We start from the raw sequence: 17,465 nt of genomic DNA, 5'->3' as shown, positions 1-17,465 counted from the left end.
TTTGTATAATTTGAAATTAATAAATATCAACATACCATTTTAGGTGGTTAAAAAGCATTTATTTTATATATTTTTCTTAAATTTTTTTCATGACAAAGTAGTGTAGAAATACTATTATAATAAGCCGCAACATTTAAAAAATGGAGTATGTGATCAATTTTGATCAATTGTTATTTTTACTTTCCTTAGAATTATTTAGATATTGTGTAATATTATGTTATTACTTAAATTACTATTTTTATTTTTATTAGTCGGTAATACATTTACATTTATTTAAAGTACAAGTATATATAAAGTATATTAATAAGTAAAAGTAGTGTTAATTTTAGGATTTCTTTTATAAATTTTAAATATATTAGAAATACTACTAAATAATAATTATAGAGGATTTCTTTATATGTTTTAGGCGGTTTAGTGGAAGGCACGCATATTCCTAAATTATGGTTGCACACATGGTACAGCCTACAGGTAACAGGATATCCTAATTAAGTTCAACTTTCCTGTTCAAGTCGAACTTTTGTGGCAGCAATGTTCTATTGGTATTACCCGCTAATCTTGTATTGGTATTACCTAATATTAATTAAAATAATTGTTTAAAATAAAAAATAATGAATATGTAAAATTTATCAAACTTTTAAAATGAAGTATTGCGATGGATTTGACTATAATAATTAATTATATTTTAAAAGTAATATGTTTTAATATTTTAAATTATTACAATTAGAATATTTTAATTTTATTTAGTAATAAATGATTAGGGCTCTCAATGGAGTGGATTCCGACATATATTGTAATCCGGTTTTCGGATTTTTATACTCACCCCTAATTTTTTGCCTCATTTTACCGCGAGAATTTATATTATATTCCCATACCCGCCCTACGGGGCAAAACTCAGTCCCCGCCCCGTCACCTCATTTAGTGATTAATTATTTTTGAAAAAATCGATAAAAATTAATTTTATAATATATTATATAACGTTAAAATAGATGCATACTTAATTTTAAATTAAATATTCAAAAAGTTTTATTATAATATATATAATAATAAATAAATTATAGTTTATTTTATACAATAAATAAATTATACTACATGCTATAAAATATTATATTATAAAAAAAATATATTATATTATATTTGAAGCGGGGAGGGTTTTCCCACGGGGATCATGAAAATACCATCAATGCCCCTATTTGAGTTAAAATTTCCCCTTCACTTCCCCATTTCCTATTTAAGCGAAGCGGGACACCCCAGATAGGGTTCCCTATTTTTCCTGTCTCATTCAGAAGCCTATAAATGATATATAGTTACACTAGAAGCCTATAAATGATGTGTAGTTACACTCTAGGTTATACTAGAAACCTATAAATGATGTGTAGCTACACTCCAAATAAGTAGAGTTTCGACAAATATAATCAATATCAAATGGTTAACTAAAATTATAAACAAAAATTTAGTACACTGGTTAACTAAAGATTTAGTACTTTAATCCATGGGAGTGATAAGTTTTTCACTATAAATTTTAATTTTGAAATGCCACGTAGATTTTTATCCAAGGGCTTGTCATGTTTAGAGATGCTAGCATGCCTATAAGCTCCTGGCATATGAAAAATCTAAATTAATATGTATTGGAACCTTATTATTTCGAGAAGGTCTTTTCGTTCACTACAACTTTCGTTCTTTATTTTTTTTCGAAAAATATCGTTTAGAGTGTCAAAATGCTTAAATAAAGATTTAACTATAATTAAATATTTTAATTTTCTAAAATAACCATGAGAATTTTAACAAATTTAACAAAAAATGGTATAATTTGTCGTGCCGAAAATAATAAAGGGATATAAAGTACAGTTATATAATGTATAAGTAAAGAAGTGCATTTGGACTATAAGGGGATATATTTTACAAATAACTCTTGAAAAGATAAATTGAATAAGCATGTACGTATTCTTAGTTAAATTAAAAAAAAACTTAATATGCATCCTCCCAATGCTTCGTGGGTATTTTGGAAGGTTCGTCCCGTCTATGGATATTTTGATAATAAAAACTTAAAAGTGATATATTTTGGATATTGTTTCGGGCCTAAATAGCAGAGGATTACATGGTATACAACACCCCTTTGACAAAATTTAGCCTTGAATTCTCGAATTAGAATTAGATATTTTTTTGGAATTTTATATTATCGTATATGCAAGTAATAATAACAAGAAAAGATGATTCTGATTCTACTTTGATAAAAAAACGCTGAAATGCCGAATATAAGTTAGATAATAAGATGCTGATAAAAAAACAAAATGATAGACTGATATCTTGGCAGACAATTAGTATATTGGAGTGTCTAATGTTTTTAGACTTAATTGCATATTGATGGCTTGAACTTTGTTCATTTTGCACGAAAATGATTAAATCTTTATTTGTGCCAATATGATGGCTAATTGTTGAATATGTCAGCGGTTTGGTGGCTCTTCGCCCCTCTCGTTAAATTTTCCGTTAAATATAACGGATGCTTATATTATATGAATAAATAACCCAAAATTGAAAGTTAGGGTTCATGTTATAAAAATTAGCCACCATAACAAATCAAAATCTCAATATCAACCATTATATGCTGTTAGTTATTTGTTAATGGAGAAATGGAGGCTTAAGTGGAGACCTCATTGGTCGGAGGCCAAACCGACGGTTGGGAATGTAGTTTTGTGTGTGATAGTGTGGCGGTGTATGTGTGCGGTCTTGTCTTGTGTTGTGTTCGGGATGACAGGGAGAGACGAACGGAGAGAGAGTTTCAAAAAGAGAGGGAAAGAGAGAAACGAGGGAGATTGAGGTTTGAGAAGAGAGGGAAAAAGAGAGACGAAGGATATTGATAGTGATTAAAGGATGTGTGTGAATTATGTGTGAATGATATGTATGTGTGAGTGCTGTGTATGTGCGTGATATGTGTTTTGTGGGTGGAGCAGGGGAGCCACCACCACTACGGTGGTGGCGATGTCCATGAAAAGAGAGGGATGGGAGAGGCAGAGAGATTGAACAGAGATGATAGATGGAGTGAAGAAAGAGATTGAGAGAGTGAGATGCTGCTAGAGAGGGAGAAAGTTTATTACGGTATTACCCCTACAACCGTTAACATTTAACGTTGAATTTAACGGGAGGGATACAGAGCCACCATAATACTAAGAAATTAATCAATTAGCCACCATTTTGACACAACTAAAAATTTAACCATTTTCGTGCAAAACGAACAAAGTTCAAGCCAACACAGTGCAATTAAGTCATGTTTTTATATAGTAAAATATAGATATTTTATACTCCCTCTGTCCCTCTCATTTCTTTACATTTTCCTTTTTGGGATGTCCCATCCAATTGTTTATATTTCAAAATTTTCCAAAAATAGTAAAGTTTTTATTATTTTTAAAATAACTACATCCACTACTTCTCTCCACTATATCCACTTTATACATATAATATTATTCGGTCCCACTACTTTACTCACTTTTTTAATTTTCATCCACTACTTTATCATTTTTATTAAACTCCGTGCCCAACCCAAATGTAAACATTTGGGAGGGACGGAGGGAGTAGTTTTTAGTGAATGCTTAATAAAATGAAATTTTATTCACTTTCAACTACATTTATTTTTAACTAATATTTATAACCTTCCGATGTGCATTATATATATATGTACATATATGTATATATGTATATATATGTGTGTATGTATTTATAAATTATGATCAATTCTTATTTTTACTCTCCTTACTTATTTTTAAAGACAAATATTGAATGCAAAAGTGATTAAAATGAAGAAAAACTTTTCACAGACTAATACTTAAACATGTTTTTTTTAAATCTGTCTCTTACATTTTACTTAGTCTGCTATATAACCACCCAATGAGAATCTTCTCCGAACAACCTCAAAATTCTTTTACAATCATATCCCTAATAATTGGGTAAAACAAAATAACAACTACAAATTGATAGGCTAATAAAAGACACACTGCTGTAAAGTAGTGACAAAAAGGATTTGCAGTTGAGCTGCATATGTGACACTGAGGTCCCCTCAATACTCCCCCTCAAGCTGAGCTGAAGTTGGAACCAAAACTCCAAGCTTGCCTAGAAGGTTGTAATGTTGTTTGATGGATAAAGGTTTTGTGAGCACATCTGCAACCTATGAATGGGAGGGAACATGGTGGGTAATGATGGAACCAGATGCAATCTTGTCTCTCACAAAGTGGCAGTCCAATTCTATGTGCTTCGTTTTCTCATGCAAAACAGGATTGGCAGCAATTGATAGAGCAACCATGTTGTCACACTATAGAACAGTAGGTGGAAGATTGTTGAGTCCCATATCTTTCAGCACGACTATTATCCAAGTGATCTCGCAAGCTGTGAGGGTCATTGCCCTGTACTCGGCCTCAGCTGTCGATCTGGCCACCACACACTACTTCTTTGACTTCCAGGATATAGGAGAGTTCCCTAGAAGTATGCAGAACCCAATTGTTGATCTTCTAGTGGTTGGGCAACTGGTCCAATCACCGTCACAATATGCTTGAATCTATGCTGCCAAGGAGGATGCCAGGAGAATGCCTTGACTGGGATTAGTCAAGAGGTAGCGGAGAACTCTTTTGGCTGCCTACATGTGTACATTGGTGGGATGCTGCATAAATTGGCTGAGAACATGGACTGGATAAGTGATATCTGGTCTTGTGACAGTTAAATAGAGAAGTTTGCCAAGTAATTTTTGGTATGGGTGGGGGTTTGAGAGGGGTTCTCCTTTAGTTGGTGTGTTTCAAATGCACATCCATAGGTAGTTTCAATGCAGTAGCATTTTGCATCCCAAATTCAGCAATTAGGTCCATTGTGTACTTCTTTTGAGAGATAAAGAAACCAGCACTTGATCTATCAATCTCTAGGCCCAAGAAGTATCGTATATCACCAAGGTCTTTCATGTGAAAAGATTTGGAAAGAAAATCTTTCAGCTCATTTATTTTCTCAATGGAGGTCCCTGCAATCAGAAGGTCGTCTACATAAACCAACACCAGGGTGATAGAGAGATCAGTGGTTTTGTGAACAGACTATAATCTGTTTTTGACTGAACATAGTCAAGGCACAGTAATGTTTCTGAAAGTTTGCTAAACTATCTTCTAGAACTTTGTTTCAATCCATACAAGGACTTTACCAGATTACATATCAGGTTTACTTCGGCTCTAGTATCTTCATCAGATGGATCGTATGGAATTCGACTTCCCAAGCCTCAGTAGCCCTTTGGAAATTTCATGTACACTACTTCTTGGAGGTCACCATGCAAGAAGGCATTGGTGACATCCATTTGAATTACTTTCCAGTCTTGAATAACAGCCACTGCTAGTAATGTTCGAACAATACTTAATTTTTCCACAGGTGTAAACGTGTCTAGGTAGTCCACACCATACACTTGATTGCATCCCAATATGACTAACCTTTCCTTGTGTCTCTCAACACAGCCATCCGGGTTGAACTTAGTCTTGAAGAGCCATTTGCAACCTATAGCTCTTTTATGAAGAGGAAGAGTGGTTATCTCCCATGTGTTATTTTCCTCCAAGGCCTGCAATTCTTTATTCATAGTGTCTATCCAGCAGTAGTATTGAGAGGCTTGTTTAAAAGTCACAGGGTCTGAGCTTTTCTCAATAGAAGCCAAGAAGCAATATAATGGTTGCGGAATGGTGAGGTCCCTCACTTGGACTATATTGGCACTGGTATTAAGAGAGTGCACATAATTGTCCAACCACACTGGTTTCTGGGTGACCCTGGTGGATTTTCTTAACACGGTTGCAGGTGGTGTAAAGATATGAGTGTTATGTGTTAAGGTATGTGGAGGTGTAGGAAAGCTTTCTTCTGGTTCAGCATCCCTATCATCATCATCAGGTATAAACAGATCATCAAAATCTGTCATATTTTGTTTGGATGTCTCAGGTAAGGGCCAAGGTATAAGTTCAGTGTATGAGTTTTTTGAGAATGTGTTTAAGGGAAAAATATATTCATTAAAAATTACATCTTGAGAGGTAAATGTTTTCATGGTTGTGAGGTCCAGAAGTTTATACCCTTTGGTGTTTACTGGATATCCAATTAGCACGCATGGCATACCTCTTGGTTGTAATTTATCACTGGTTTGGGATGGATTAGATGAAATTGCAAGGCAACCATAAGCTTTCAAGTGACTGTAGTCAGCTGGTTCTCTGTGTAGAATCTCGTAAGGAAATTTAAATTGCAGAACTCTGGTAGGGAGCCGATTTATAATGTGAACAACTGTCATCACAAAATCACCCCAGAAAGACAGTGACAGTCTTGACTGAAATATTAAGCTTCTAGCTACCTGCAAGACATGTTTATGCTTACGCTCGGCTCTAGCATTTTGTTGTGGGCGGTTCATACAAGAGGTTTGGTGTGTAATGCTATTAGCAATTTAGAATGATTGACATTTAGAATCAGAAAATTCAGGAGCGTTATATGTCCTTATAGTTTTGAGTTTGGCAGAAAAGTGTGTGAGGGCATAATTATGAAAGCTTTGGAGGTATGTAAGGAAGTCAGATTTGTGCTTCATCGCATACAACCAAGTGACCCTAGAGTGGTCATCTACCAATGTTAGAAAGTACATATAGTGTTCTCTAGTTTTTACTTGATATGACCCCCAAATATCAATATGCACAAGATCAAACACACTACTAGCATATGAAGTACTCAATGCATAAGGAAACTTTGTAAATTTTTCCATAGGGCATGTAAGACATACCTGATCAGCTTTTGGATGTATGATTTTGATGTGAGAAATATGTTGAATGGTTGGTACAACAGCATGCCCCATCCTCAAATGCCAAGTTTCTGCTGTAGCACCGACCAAATTACAGTGATGGTAGGTTCCTTGATCTTCATTGTCAACCAGGTAGTACAGCCCTTGATGGATGTAGCCAATGGCTTGTGTCTTTGCAGTTTCCAAATGTGTAATTTCACAAGTCTGAGGTGTGAACTTTATTGCACATTGAATGACTTTCAGTAGTTTATGGATGGTGAGTAAATTGTGCTTGAACTCTGGCACCACCAACACATTCTTCAGCATCAACCCACACTTGAGTTTAACATCTCCAACATGAGTTCTGTGTGACACATCACTAGTTGGAAAAAGGTTCCTAGCTGCAGTCTTGATATTGGTTAGGGACTTTGTACTTGAAGTCATGTGGTCGCTCACACCAGAGTGTACAATACAAGGGTCATTGTCTTTGGAAGTCACATTGCTAGAAACCATTTCAGAGAACACGTTTTCCAGTTCTTCATCTGAATCAGTGCGCTTCAAAGATTGTAAGCATTTTCAGGAAATAATTTTAGAAATTTTTCAAGTTGCCGTGCACTAAATACAACATCCTGAGAGGCTTGTGAAGACACACTATTCGCTATTCTTTGGGGTCGTGGCTTGTTCCCCCCTGCTCTGTTGTGTATTGGTGAAGCATTGTTTCGAACACCTGGGGTCGATATTTGAAGTCCCATTTTGGGTAGCCCCCAATGGACCAACATTTATCAGTCATATGACCCCTGCCTCCACACGCCTTGCACATGTTTGTACCATTGTGTTTTATCTTAGATAGGCCTCTGCTGGTCATTGTCATATGCTCCATTTATGTGCTTTGTAGGACTGCTATTTGAGACTCTTCTTGTTGGATAACTGCATAGGCTGCTTCCACAGTGGGAAGTGTTTGTTTCATCAACAGCTGGCTCCTTAGAGGCCCATACACATCGTCTAACCTATTCAAGAAGACAAATAATTTTGACTCTTCTTTTTGTTTAGCAATCGCTTCTAACAAAGCAGTTTCATCAGTGGCCACAGATGTGACAACATGTAGCACATTCATGGAATCGATTTCTTCCCATAGGCTAGCCATGTTTGAGTAATATTCGGTTACTTTCATCTTGTTCTGAGTTAAACTAAACATATCTATATTCAGTTTATATTTTCTTGACCCGTTACTCAACTGATCACGCCGTTCTAAATGCTTCCATATCTCGAAAGCAGAATTTATGAAAAGTATAGATTTTCTAATGTTATCAAAAACATTAGCATGTAACCATGAAATAACCAAGTTATTACAAGTATCCCATTGCATACCTTGATTTTCATCAGTCAGGTGCCTAGTGACTGTGCCATCTACGAAGCCAAGCTTCCGTTTTGAGGCGAGTTGGATCCCCGATGATCTCCTCCAGCTCCTATAGTCACCCGCCCCTTCTAACTTTGCAACACTTACCGACAATGGGCCATCAGAGGGGTGTAAAAATAAAGGGTTTTGTAGATCAGTAAACGAGAAGCGTCCTCCATTAGTCATTACTATGTTTCAAAGGTTTAAGCAGGGTGTGTTATATAAGAGATTGAATATGTTTTTAAGAGTTGAAAATATGGCATTCACATCTCTGATACCATAAAGACAAATATTGAATGCAAAAGTGATAAAAATGGGGAAAAGTTTTTCACAGACTAATACTTAAACATATGGTTTTCAATTAATCTCTTACATTTTACTTAGTCTGCTATATAATCACCCAATGTGAATCTTCTCCTAACAACCTCAAAGTTGTTTTACAATCATATCCCTAATAATTGGGTAAGACAAAATAACAGCTACAAATTGATAGGGTAATAAAAGACACACTGTGACAAAATAGATTTGCAACTGAGCTGCATACGTGGCGCTGAGGTCCCTCAATAATTTTAGATATTATGTAATATTAAGTATTAGTTATGTTATTATTTTTAATTGTATTAGTCAGTATTACATATAAATTTATTTAAATTACAAGTATATGTATTAAGTACATTAAGTAATAAAAGTAGTGTTATTTTTTAGGATTTCTTTTATAAATTTTAAGGTTTTTGTGTGATTATATGTTGGAAATACTTCTAACAGAAGATACATTTGTTTATATGTGATGATTGTATAGGTAAATAAGATATTAAGGATATTAAAGTTCAAATTTTGTGGAAGTGATTGCTCTTATCTCCCTGAGATTATAAACTACTAGCATACCAAAAATCTATACTATACTATTATAAGCAGAATACCCTCTATTTGGTAGTCGGTTGCTCGGTACAGTTGTTTGTTATGACAAATAACAACCGTCAGATCTAAAGTCAGAAAGATGAGAACTGTTGGATGTAATAATAAAATATTATTATATTAATATTTAAACTGCTCTCATGGATTCAGGGTTCGAACCCCGTCAAAAACTTATTATTTTTAAACTTTTATATTTTTTATTTTAACAATTTCTACAGGTTACAGGGTTCGAGTCCCGTGAACAACATATTATATTATATTATTTATTTTTAGTCAAGTCTCAAATTATTATAAAACATATATTATTATAATTTATTATGTTCTTCAATTTATTTTTCCACTATTGAAAATTATATTATAAAATATATTATTAAAAATTATCGAATGTTAAAAGCAATCCGTACATCGCACGGGTTAAAGACTAGTATATATTAATCGGTAATTTCAAATAAAATTTGGTTTAGAAAGCCGGATGCTATGTTAAATACATTGTACTGAAGAATACGTAAAATGTCCTCGGTGGTAACAGACTATGAATGCTTGGCCTGCTGCTGCTATTACAAAGAAACACAGTTTTAGAAATAACTGTAAATAAATAATTTGTGGCTCCTTGGTGTGTAGCATTTGGTAAGAAAATTGGCATAGTAATTTGCAGCCTCTTCCAACCCACCAGTCGTACAAGAAGACTAAAGCACCAGTTTGCTTGGTGCAGATTTGGAAATTGAAAGAAATTTGCTGAAAAAGTGCAGGCAGTCCCCATCTTATTACTTTTGAAACACACAACCTGTGTGCATATGCTGCTCTTTCTCTCACTCTACTTCCACTATACATGCGTGAATAGGTTTTCGATTGTGATTAGTCACAATCTTAGCTTATCATTTCCATTGAAAATGAGATCTCTCTGCATGTGAGATATACCCCCATTTTTTTGAGTGTGTTAGGTATTTAGGTTCATAGTACCATATATCACTACTTTCCTTGTGGGATGTTATAGCCCTACACTTTTTATGTTTGTTTCACACAAGAATCACGATTAGATTTATTCTCAAGGTCCGAGAATGCAACCGATAGAAGTATCAATCATTTAGAGTCTGCAATAAGGAAAACTTACAAGAATTTTGAACCAAAACAAAAAGTTCTAAACTTTAAACCAGTAATTCTGCACCATTGTTCATATTTTGGAGTTATCGTTGTGTAAACATTTAATTTCGGAGTAGTTTCATAATTAGTTACACAAATACAGCAACACAGGATCTCCACTAGTCTGTAATCATATAAACTTCGGCAGAATTAGTACTAGTGCAATTTTCATAGGGGAGATATGGAGATAAAGCATTGGAACTCTTTAAAGTCAAGACTATATCACTGGACATGAATATTTGCATGTGACTGACAGAAATCAACTTACCAAAGCTTTTAAAACAGTCTGCACAAGCTTCCAAATGTAGGCTTCGCCCACCTAGCAGGGTAGCAAAGAATAAAATGTGTAAACAGTGGTAAAATTCAACATTTTGCTAGGAGGGGTAAAGAAATTCCTCAAAGTGGAACAACTAGGTAGGGGTGTCCTGTTCTGGGGCTCAAATGGCATCTTACTCACTTGTTTCTGTTGCTGCTACTATTTCCAACAGGAATTTGGTATTGAAATAAAAGACTTGGAGAAGTAAAAAGTTAGTTGGAAGTTAGTCATACAGTTAGTTATACTTTCATTTAGAGGTACCTGTCTCTCCATGCCCACACCTCTGTTTACGTGGCCTATAACCATTGCTTGACACGTTCAAGCTTTTACTATTTTTTGCATAAAACTACAGCTATGGACCAGTATCTATTTTTTTCCCCATCTCATCAAGCAGTACTACTAGTAATAGCCCACTTGGTATAGCATGTTGAATGAGATACCTCTAATGTCATTTCAAGAGCCATTTTGTTTCCCTAAAAAAGGGTTGCATTTTACTTTACTTTGTTTGGTATTGTCATGTTCAACAGCTTACATTTCATGAGCCTTCATATGAGCCCCTACCAAACTCTTTCAAGAATTCAAGTTTCTGCCTCTTAGAGCTTCTAATTCCATATACTCCCACTACTAACGAATTATTACAAAATAGTGAAAAAACTATGTCATGAGTTAATAGTTTCAGAACAATATTTGATCCAAAAGCCCAGCTAAATTTAAACAGCTTCAGACTAGTATCATCCTACAGTTAGAATCTAAACTTGATATTAGGTCACTATAAAGCAAACTAAGGTGTTTTAAAAAAAATAGTGTCCCAGGAGACTATAAAATTTTGAACTAAAACAGGTCTTTAATAATTACGTATCAAAAAGTGGTACACAACCATCATCAAATCAATGTTCCCCTCTTATTATTGGCTGCACCACCTCCATGAACTATAGTTGAAACATGCATGCATACAAGGTCATTAGATCTTAGTTATGCAACCAACTTTCTTTCTTCTTTTTTTGGCCAGAAGAGCATTAATGATGAATTTTGAATAAGCAAATATAATGATAATAAGTATGATAATGAATTTCAAATTACTACGCCAAATGCCATCTGAATTGAACTTGTAAAAATATATAAAATAATCTAATTCATCAAGGAAAAAACAATGTAACACACATACATTTAAAATTAAAATGTATAAGTGTCCTTTCCTATTAATATTCAAATAAAGTAGTGACAGCACTCCATATAAGTTACAAGTTGCCAATTTATTGCGTCTAAATTATTGAAGAACACACTGCTTAACCCTAGTAACATTTTCATCTCATCTTTCATACAGATACGCAAAAATCTATCAGAATATATCATATCTCTTCAAAGCTAGCCTGCAGCGAGAATTTAAATAAGTAAAAGCCACACATAACAGTGTTTATTGTAGAAATACTCTAGTGATAACAGTAGTAAGAAAATAAAAACCTGCACCTCAAATGGCAATATGCAGTGGTCTCAATTATGAAGGGGCAACTTCAGATGACTTTAACTTCTTTGGTGGGGGGTTTCCACCAGATATCACCACATAAGTATAGAAACATAGCATTGCAGCACTATCAAAAAAGAAAAAGAAATTGCATAAATGTTATAGATTGCTCAAGTAAAAACTCGAAAGGATATTAGGATTAGATGTGTACCTAACACCAGCATACACTAATATCGGAAATACTTTCTTAGTCTGCATAAACAAAAACCACTTTCAAGTTAATTTCAAGGACAAAGCATATAACAAGTGGGAATCTTTTGTGATGTAATTAGTACCATTGTGTAAGATTGAAAATTCTTCCAGAGCAAGACAACCGAAAGTACTGCAAAGTTGTAGGCACCCGAAACAGAAAGAAAGATTGGTTAATGTTATCGGTCAAAGAAAAACAAATAAGAGAATACTTCAAACATGTTTTTATAATTAGATTCTGAAGTGGCATTCAATAGTTCACTAACAAAATAACGGACTTCAGAAGGCAGTAAATTCTGTTAGTTCTTGATGAAGATCTTGTAAAGAAGGGTGTAGTATCCAATTCAGAAGGTCACAAGAAAAAATACAGAAGAAACTGACATGTAGTTGGCTATATCTGAATCCTATACAAGTCACATAGATTCTCCATGCACAACCAAAAAACACTAACCTGGCAAAGGGTCTTCCTAGCAGTAATGCCCTCACCCCCTTAATGGGAGATTGAGGGTGCAAGTCTTGTCAAATGGTGCAAGTGTGTTCAATAATCAGAACAATATTTTATTAAAAAAGAACAACTCAAAACCTCAACATCATTGATTCAAATTTGTATACATTCTAAAATGATACTTCGATGCCAGAAGTTAGCCAGATATATCATGACCGACAGCATTGATGGTAAATCAAATTATTTTGGTTTTAAAAAAAGGTGGAACTATTTTAATTATCACAGTAAAACTGTATTGTCGATGTCATACCAACATTAAAGATGGTAAATCGGTTGGGTTCAACTATAGAAGATAGATGCACAGCTCCTCTTTTAATGTCATATGAATTTAGTTTCTAACTTTTTCTTATTTTTCTAGCATAATTTGAGCACCTAGGTCATAACCCCGTAGCGGGTTCCTTTTTTTTTGTGAAGGTCAATGACAGATATTTAAAGACACTCGCTCTCCGCCTCCAATTGGGTTCAAAGCCTCAACCTCTTATTACCAAGAGGAGAGGAGTCACTGCTAGGCTAAGCCTTGCAGATCTCGTTGAGCATTCTGATTTAGTTTCAGGAAAATATTTTCCTGCTTTTTATTTGTTTGTTTGGTTTCATAATAAATAAAAATATTTTGAAAGTATATACCTTTAAAAATTGTTAATATTACAAGGAAAACGACTTCCCCTTTTCAAAAGAGGAAATCATTTTTCAAATTTAAACACCACGCCCCAATCGAATTCAGTTTTTGGCGGAGCAAAGTGTACTGGTCATTTTTTATTATGAAAAGTAAAAAAAATATAATCTTTCTCATGTCCCCATAGAAGTCGGTTTTGAGAGGCTATGTTCATTTATCCACCCCCACGCTCAATAAAATGTAAAGTAGAAAAGATTATTTTTCCACCCAATTTTGTAATGCTTTATTGAAGATATTTTATACAATACTCCTAATAAACAAGGAGTGAAAGAAGTGTGCTACTGAATCACAGGGTTTAATGCGCGCAATTTGCACTTGTTCAGCAGATGGAATGTTAATCCTCAAAACTGTAAAAAAGAATACATTCTATGCTTGTTCAGAAGAAGTGAAATTGAAAAATATCGTGCACAAAGATTAAAGGTGGAAGAGGGGGAGGGAAGAGATGGAGTGCAATATATAGAAGATTGCACATTTTCTATGATGAGATAAGTGAAGAAAATGAGTAGTAAGGTGAATAGTTTATTAAATTTTTAATTTTGTGGGTTTGAGCTCTAGTTCAAATTGGTAGAACGGAGGAAAAAATAGAAATGTAAACAATTCTCACACAATATTACAGACTTCCATTACATTTCATCCAATTTCATTCATCACAACCAAAAATGTGTTAAATTTTATTTTTAATATCTTACGAACACAAGGAGAAGCTGGACAAGTACTAAAGTTCAATCTTACTTGCAAGTTCAGATCAACACACTCATATCATATCTACTAAAGAAGTTTTTGGCCAATACGATGCCTTTATAAATCAGCCTTACTTAACTGGATGAGTGGATCAACACAGAAAGAGAACAGGGAAGACTAATGATTGACATAAAAGATAAGGAAGGTGACAACACAGGCTAAATCATCTTTTACAGTGACTGATCTGCTAAAGCGACCACAAGTTGAAGACTATATAGTTTATATATAAGACTGCATAGTCCTGATATTCTTGAGTCTTGACTATATCGTGACATACAATATCCAAGTAGCTTATACTATTAATAAGGTAGACCAGAGAGTTTATGCAATTAGATGCAGTAGAGTGAAGGTGCAACATAAAATGTTTCTTTAAGAATGAAATAATAAAAATTGAAAGTTCTATAATAGTTCATATGAAAATACTAAAACCTTATAGTTACTTTTCTACTATCTGTCAATGTTTCAAAATTTATAATATCTGTGCCAACCCATTGTTTCACTGGTCCAATTTATTTTAAAAACAGTCTTTACCTTTAGTTTTATTCTTCCCCCCTTCACTCAGATATCTACATTAGATTATAACATAATTAATTGCTGGGACAAATTACCTGAAAAACTCTTTACTTTGAAATATCATGAACTAGTCACGAATGAACTTCTATTTATACAAGGGGCAGAGTGGCATAGCAAGTTACAGATATACTGCTCTATAATTTTTACTGCAAAACATACAGAACTCTCTAATTTACTAGTCTTCAAAGTCTAAAAGAATGTGCAAGACTTCATGAAAAAAACTAGATATACATGACACAAACAGGCCTATTGAGTATTGACTATGAAATCATAAACCACTGCCTTAGTCTATTATATACGCCTAGCTTTTTTTGACACAAACAACACAAGGAACTTTGATAGAAAGACATTCTTCACTTAGGGAATCTAATGACTTAAGCACAAGCTGTTGTTAAACAGCCAGATTTCAAAACAATACCTGCTTGTCCCAGTACATAAGGAATGCTCGACTTCCCTTGTCTCCAGACCTTTAAGCTATAAATGCTAAGGGCCAACAGAGCACCTCCAAAGATCAAGCCATTGCCTAAAGTAGAAAGGTTTCTCGAGAAAATAGAACCTATTAGCCCCCAGCTTAAGACAAATCCACCTGGCATGAGAAACAACAATGTTATGCATATGAGTACAAAAAATTTCCACCCAAGTAAACATTTGTAAACTTCAGTTTTCGGGTAATATAATATAACATAATCATACACTAATTTATCATAGAAGAATTCGAAAATACCCGAATAAGATTACTTAAATATCTAATATACTGCAAGTCCTTAAGCAACATAATTACTGTGGATATTTGACGTGTGATGTTCCAGACATGATTAATATAATGGATAGATCAGTCTAAATTCAGTATCTCCATTTTCAATGAAATAGTAGTTTTTATAGAATATACTTCGCAAAATAATAAGTTTCGTTATATTTTGATTGCCGAACATATATGATCTCCAAGGTCTACGATAAAATAGTGGTCTCCATACTGTATGTATATATATAAGAGATACAACCAGAAAATGGAAACTACCAGTAGATAATATAAGAGATAATAGTGAACCATTGATTAATTTTTTTTGTAGAAAGTGGATCACTAGAGTTTGTTGGACAATATCATAGATAATGAAAACCACAATTGTAATAAATTGGTGATTAAACTTTTCAAGTGAATACCTTTCAGTATGATCTAGCTCTCGAAAGTTGACAATTTACTTTAAAAGAACTAACCATATGGTATTCCAAAACAAAAATCATGAATCTTTGCTCCTTTCTTGTCTTCAGCGACAACATCATCTACAGGGCCACTTGTCAAATTTTCATTGATATGCTCTTCTTCCTCAGAATATATGTTCTCCGATATACCATTGTTTGATACCACTGGATCTTCTGTATAGCTAACACTGGCCTTACTCTCGGAACAGGATACTGCAATGTTACGTGCACCTAGACTTTTAACAGCAAGTACCTATTAAAAGGAAAAGAAAGACTTCTCAGTAAATAAAATCACCTAAATAAATGTGTCAAATCACTGTTAGCACCCTATAGTAATTTAAGACCTTTTGCATCATGGGTTCAAGCCGATTAATGGGAATGAGATTCTAATACATATTTGTATCATTCCCATTCATATCAACCGGGCATAAATTCCATGATTTGGACAGCACCTTAGTTGACAAACCAGTTTCACCCATGAATAGGTGATATTTCTACCTAACAATAAGATTGAATTTTCCCATTAACTAGGTTAAAATCCCATGATCTAAACGCCACCAAAGTTCACCAACCGGTATGACCCTCGAATATGTGATATTTCTAGCTAAAAATAACATCAATTTTCCCATTACCGGGTAGAAATCCCATGATCCAAACGACCGCTAAAGTCTTACATACCCGGTTTCACCCAGGAACACATGACATTTCAAGCTAACTATAACAACAAAATTTCTGCAAAACAAATAGATAACATATACATCCAGTAATTCCAACATTAACCGAAACTTATTACGGAAAACTACACAAGAATCAAATCAAACCAAATTAAAAAGCTGCAAACAGTACATGATCATAATTCTCAGATTTAACATCGAAAACTAGAACCAATTTCAGTAAAAATTACTACTCAGAACTGACAATTAACAATCAAGCACGAGAAATTAGGGTTTTAAAAAAGACAAAAATAACCTTGGTGCGCAAGTACAATCGGGCGTGAAAATTGTGTCGCCGGTGGATTGAAAAGAAACAAGATAGCTGAGAGATGGCCAACGACATCGCAAATTACAAGATCAAACAGAGAAATAATAATTCCGAGATACTCCAAAAATTAATGCGTGTCGCCTGTGTGTGTATATAAACGCGCTTCTATAGTTGTTAGAGTCTTGATTACGAACAGAGATACCAGGTCCAGGTACTGCAATTTTCAAAGATGTCTGCAACTACCTCCATTATTTTTTTTCAGTTTCCACTTTCTGTTTTGCAAAAGAAATTAATTTTTTTAAATAAATTGAATATTAAAATTTTTATCTAGTTAAAGAACAAAGAATATTTAAATATAATTTTTTAAGCATCTAAAAATACATATAAAATAGAAAAAGGAGTTATTAATTTGAGATGGAAGTATATTTTGAAAAAAAGAAATCATATTTAGCAAAAAGAGAAATTTAATATCTATACATATTTTCTATTACTAAATAGTCAGATTAAGCTAAAACTAGCTTGCTTGGCAGGCATATTGAAGAACAAATTTGAGCTAAAAT

The 17,465-nt window shown here is 33.9% G+C and overlaps 2 protein-coding genes across 2 annotated transcripts; both read right to left on the bottom strand.

The window, feature by feature from the left end:
- Positions 1-7,634: 7,634 nt before the first annotated feature.
- LOC141714391 (uncharacterized) lies at positions 7,635-8,336 on the bottom strand. Its single transcript, XM_074517912.1, has one exon. The coding sequence runs from the start codon at positions 8,334-8,336 to the stop codon at positions 7,635-7,637; it is 702 nt and encodes a 233-aa protein (XP_074374013.1).
- Positions 8,337-11,662: 3,326 nt separating this feature from the next.
- On the bottom strand, positions 11,663-17,179 carry LOC141712510 (protein FATTY ACID EXPORT 1, chloroplastic). The gene is made up of 7 exons (XM_074515481.1): positions 16,894-17,179; positions 15,940-16,177; positions 15,143-15,310; positions 12,319-12,365; positions 12,195-12,235; positions 11,989-12,110; positions 11,663-11,891 (listed from the first exon to the last, which is right to left on the bottom strand). Exons 1-6 carry the CDS (start codon positions 16,978-16,980, stop codon positions 12,017-12,019), a joined length of 675 nt encoding a protein of 224 aa, XP_074371582.1. The 5' UTR covers positions 16,981-17,179; the 3' UTR covers positions 11,663-11,891; positions 11,989-12,016.
- Positions 17,180-17,465: the final 286 nt, after the last annotated feature.

Source organism: Apium graveolens, chromosome 3 (genome assembly GCF_009905375.1).
Source record: "Apium graveolens cultivar Ventura chromosome 3, ASM990537v1, whole genome shotgun sequence".
Lineage (NCBI taxonomy): Eukaryota > Viridiplantae > Streptophyta > Magnoliopsida > Apiales > Apiaceae > Apium > Apium graveolens.
Note: the sequence above shows the minus strand (reverse complement) of the source record. Positions and strands in the feature narration are given on the sequence as shown.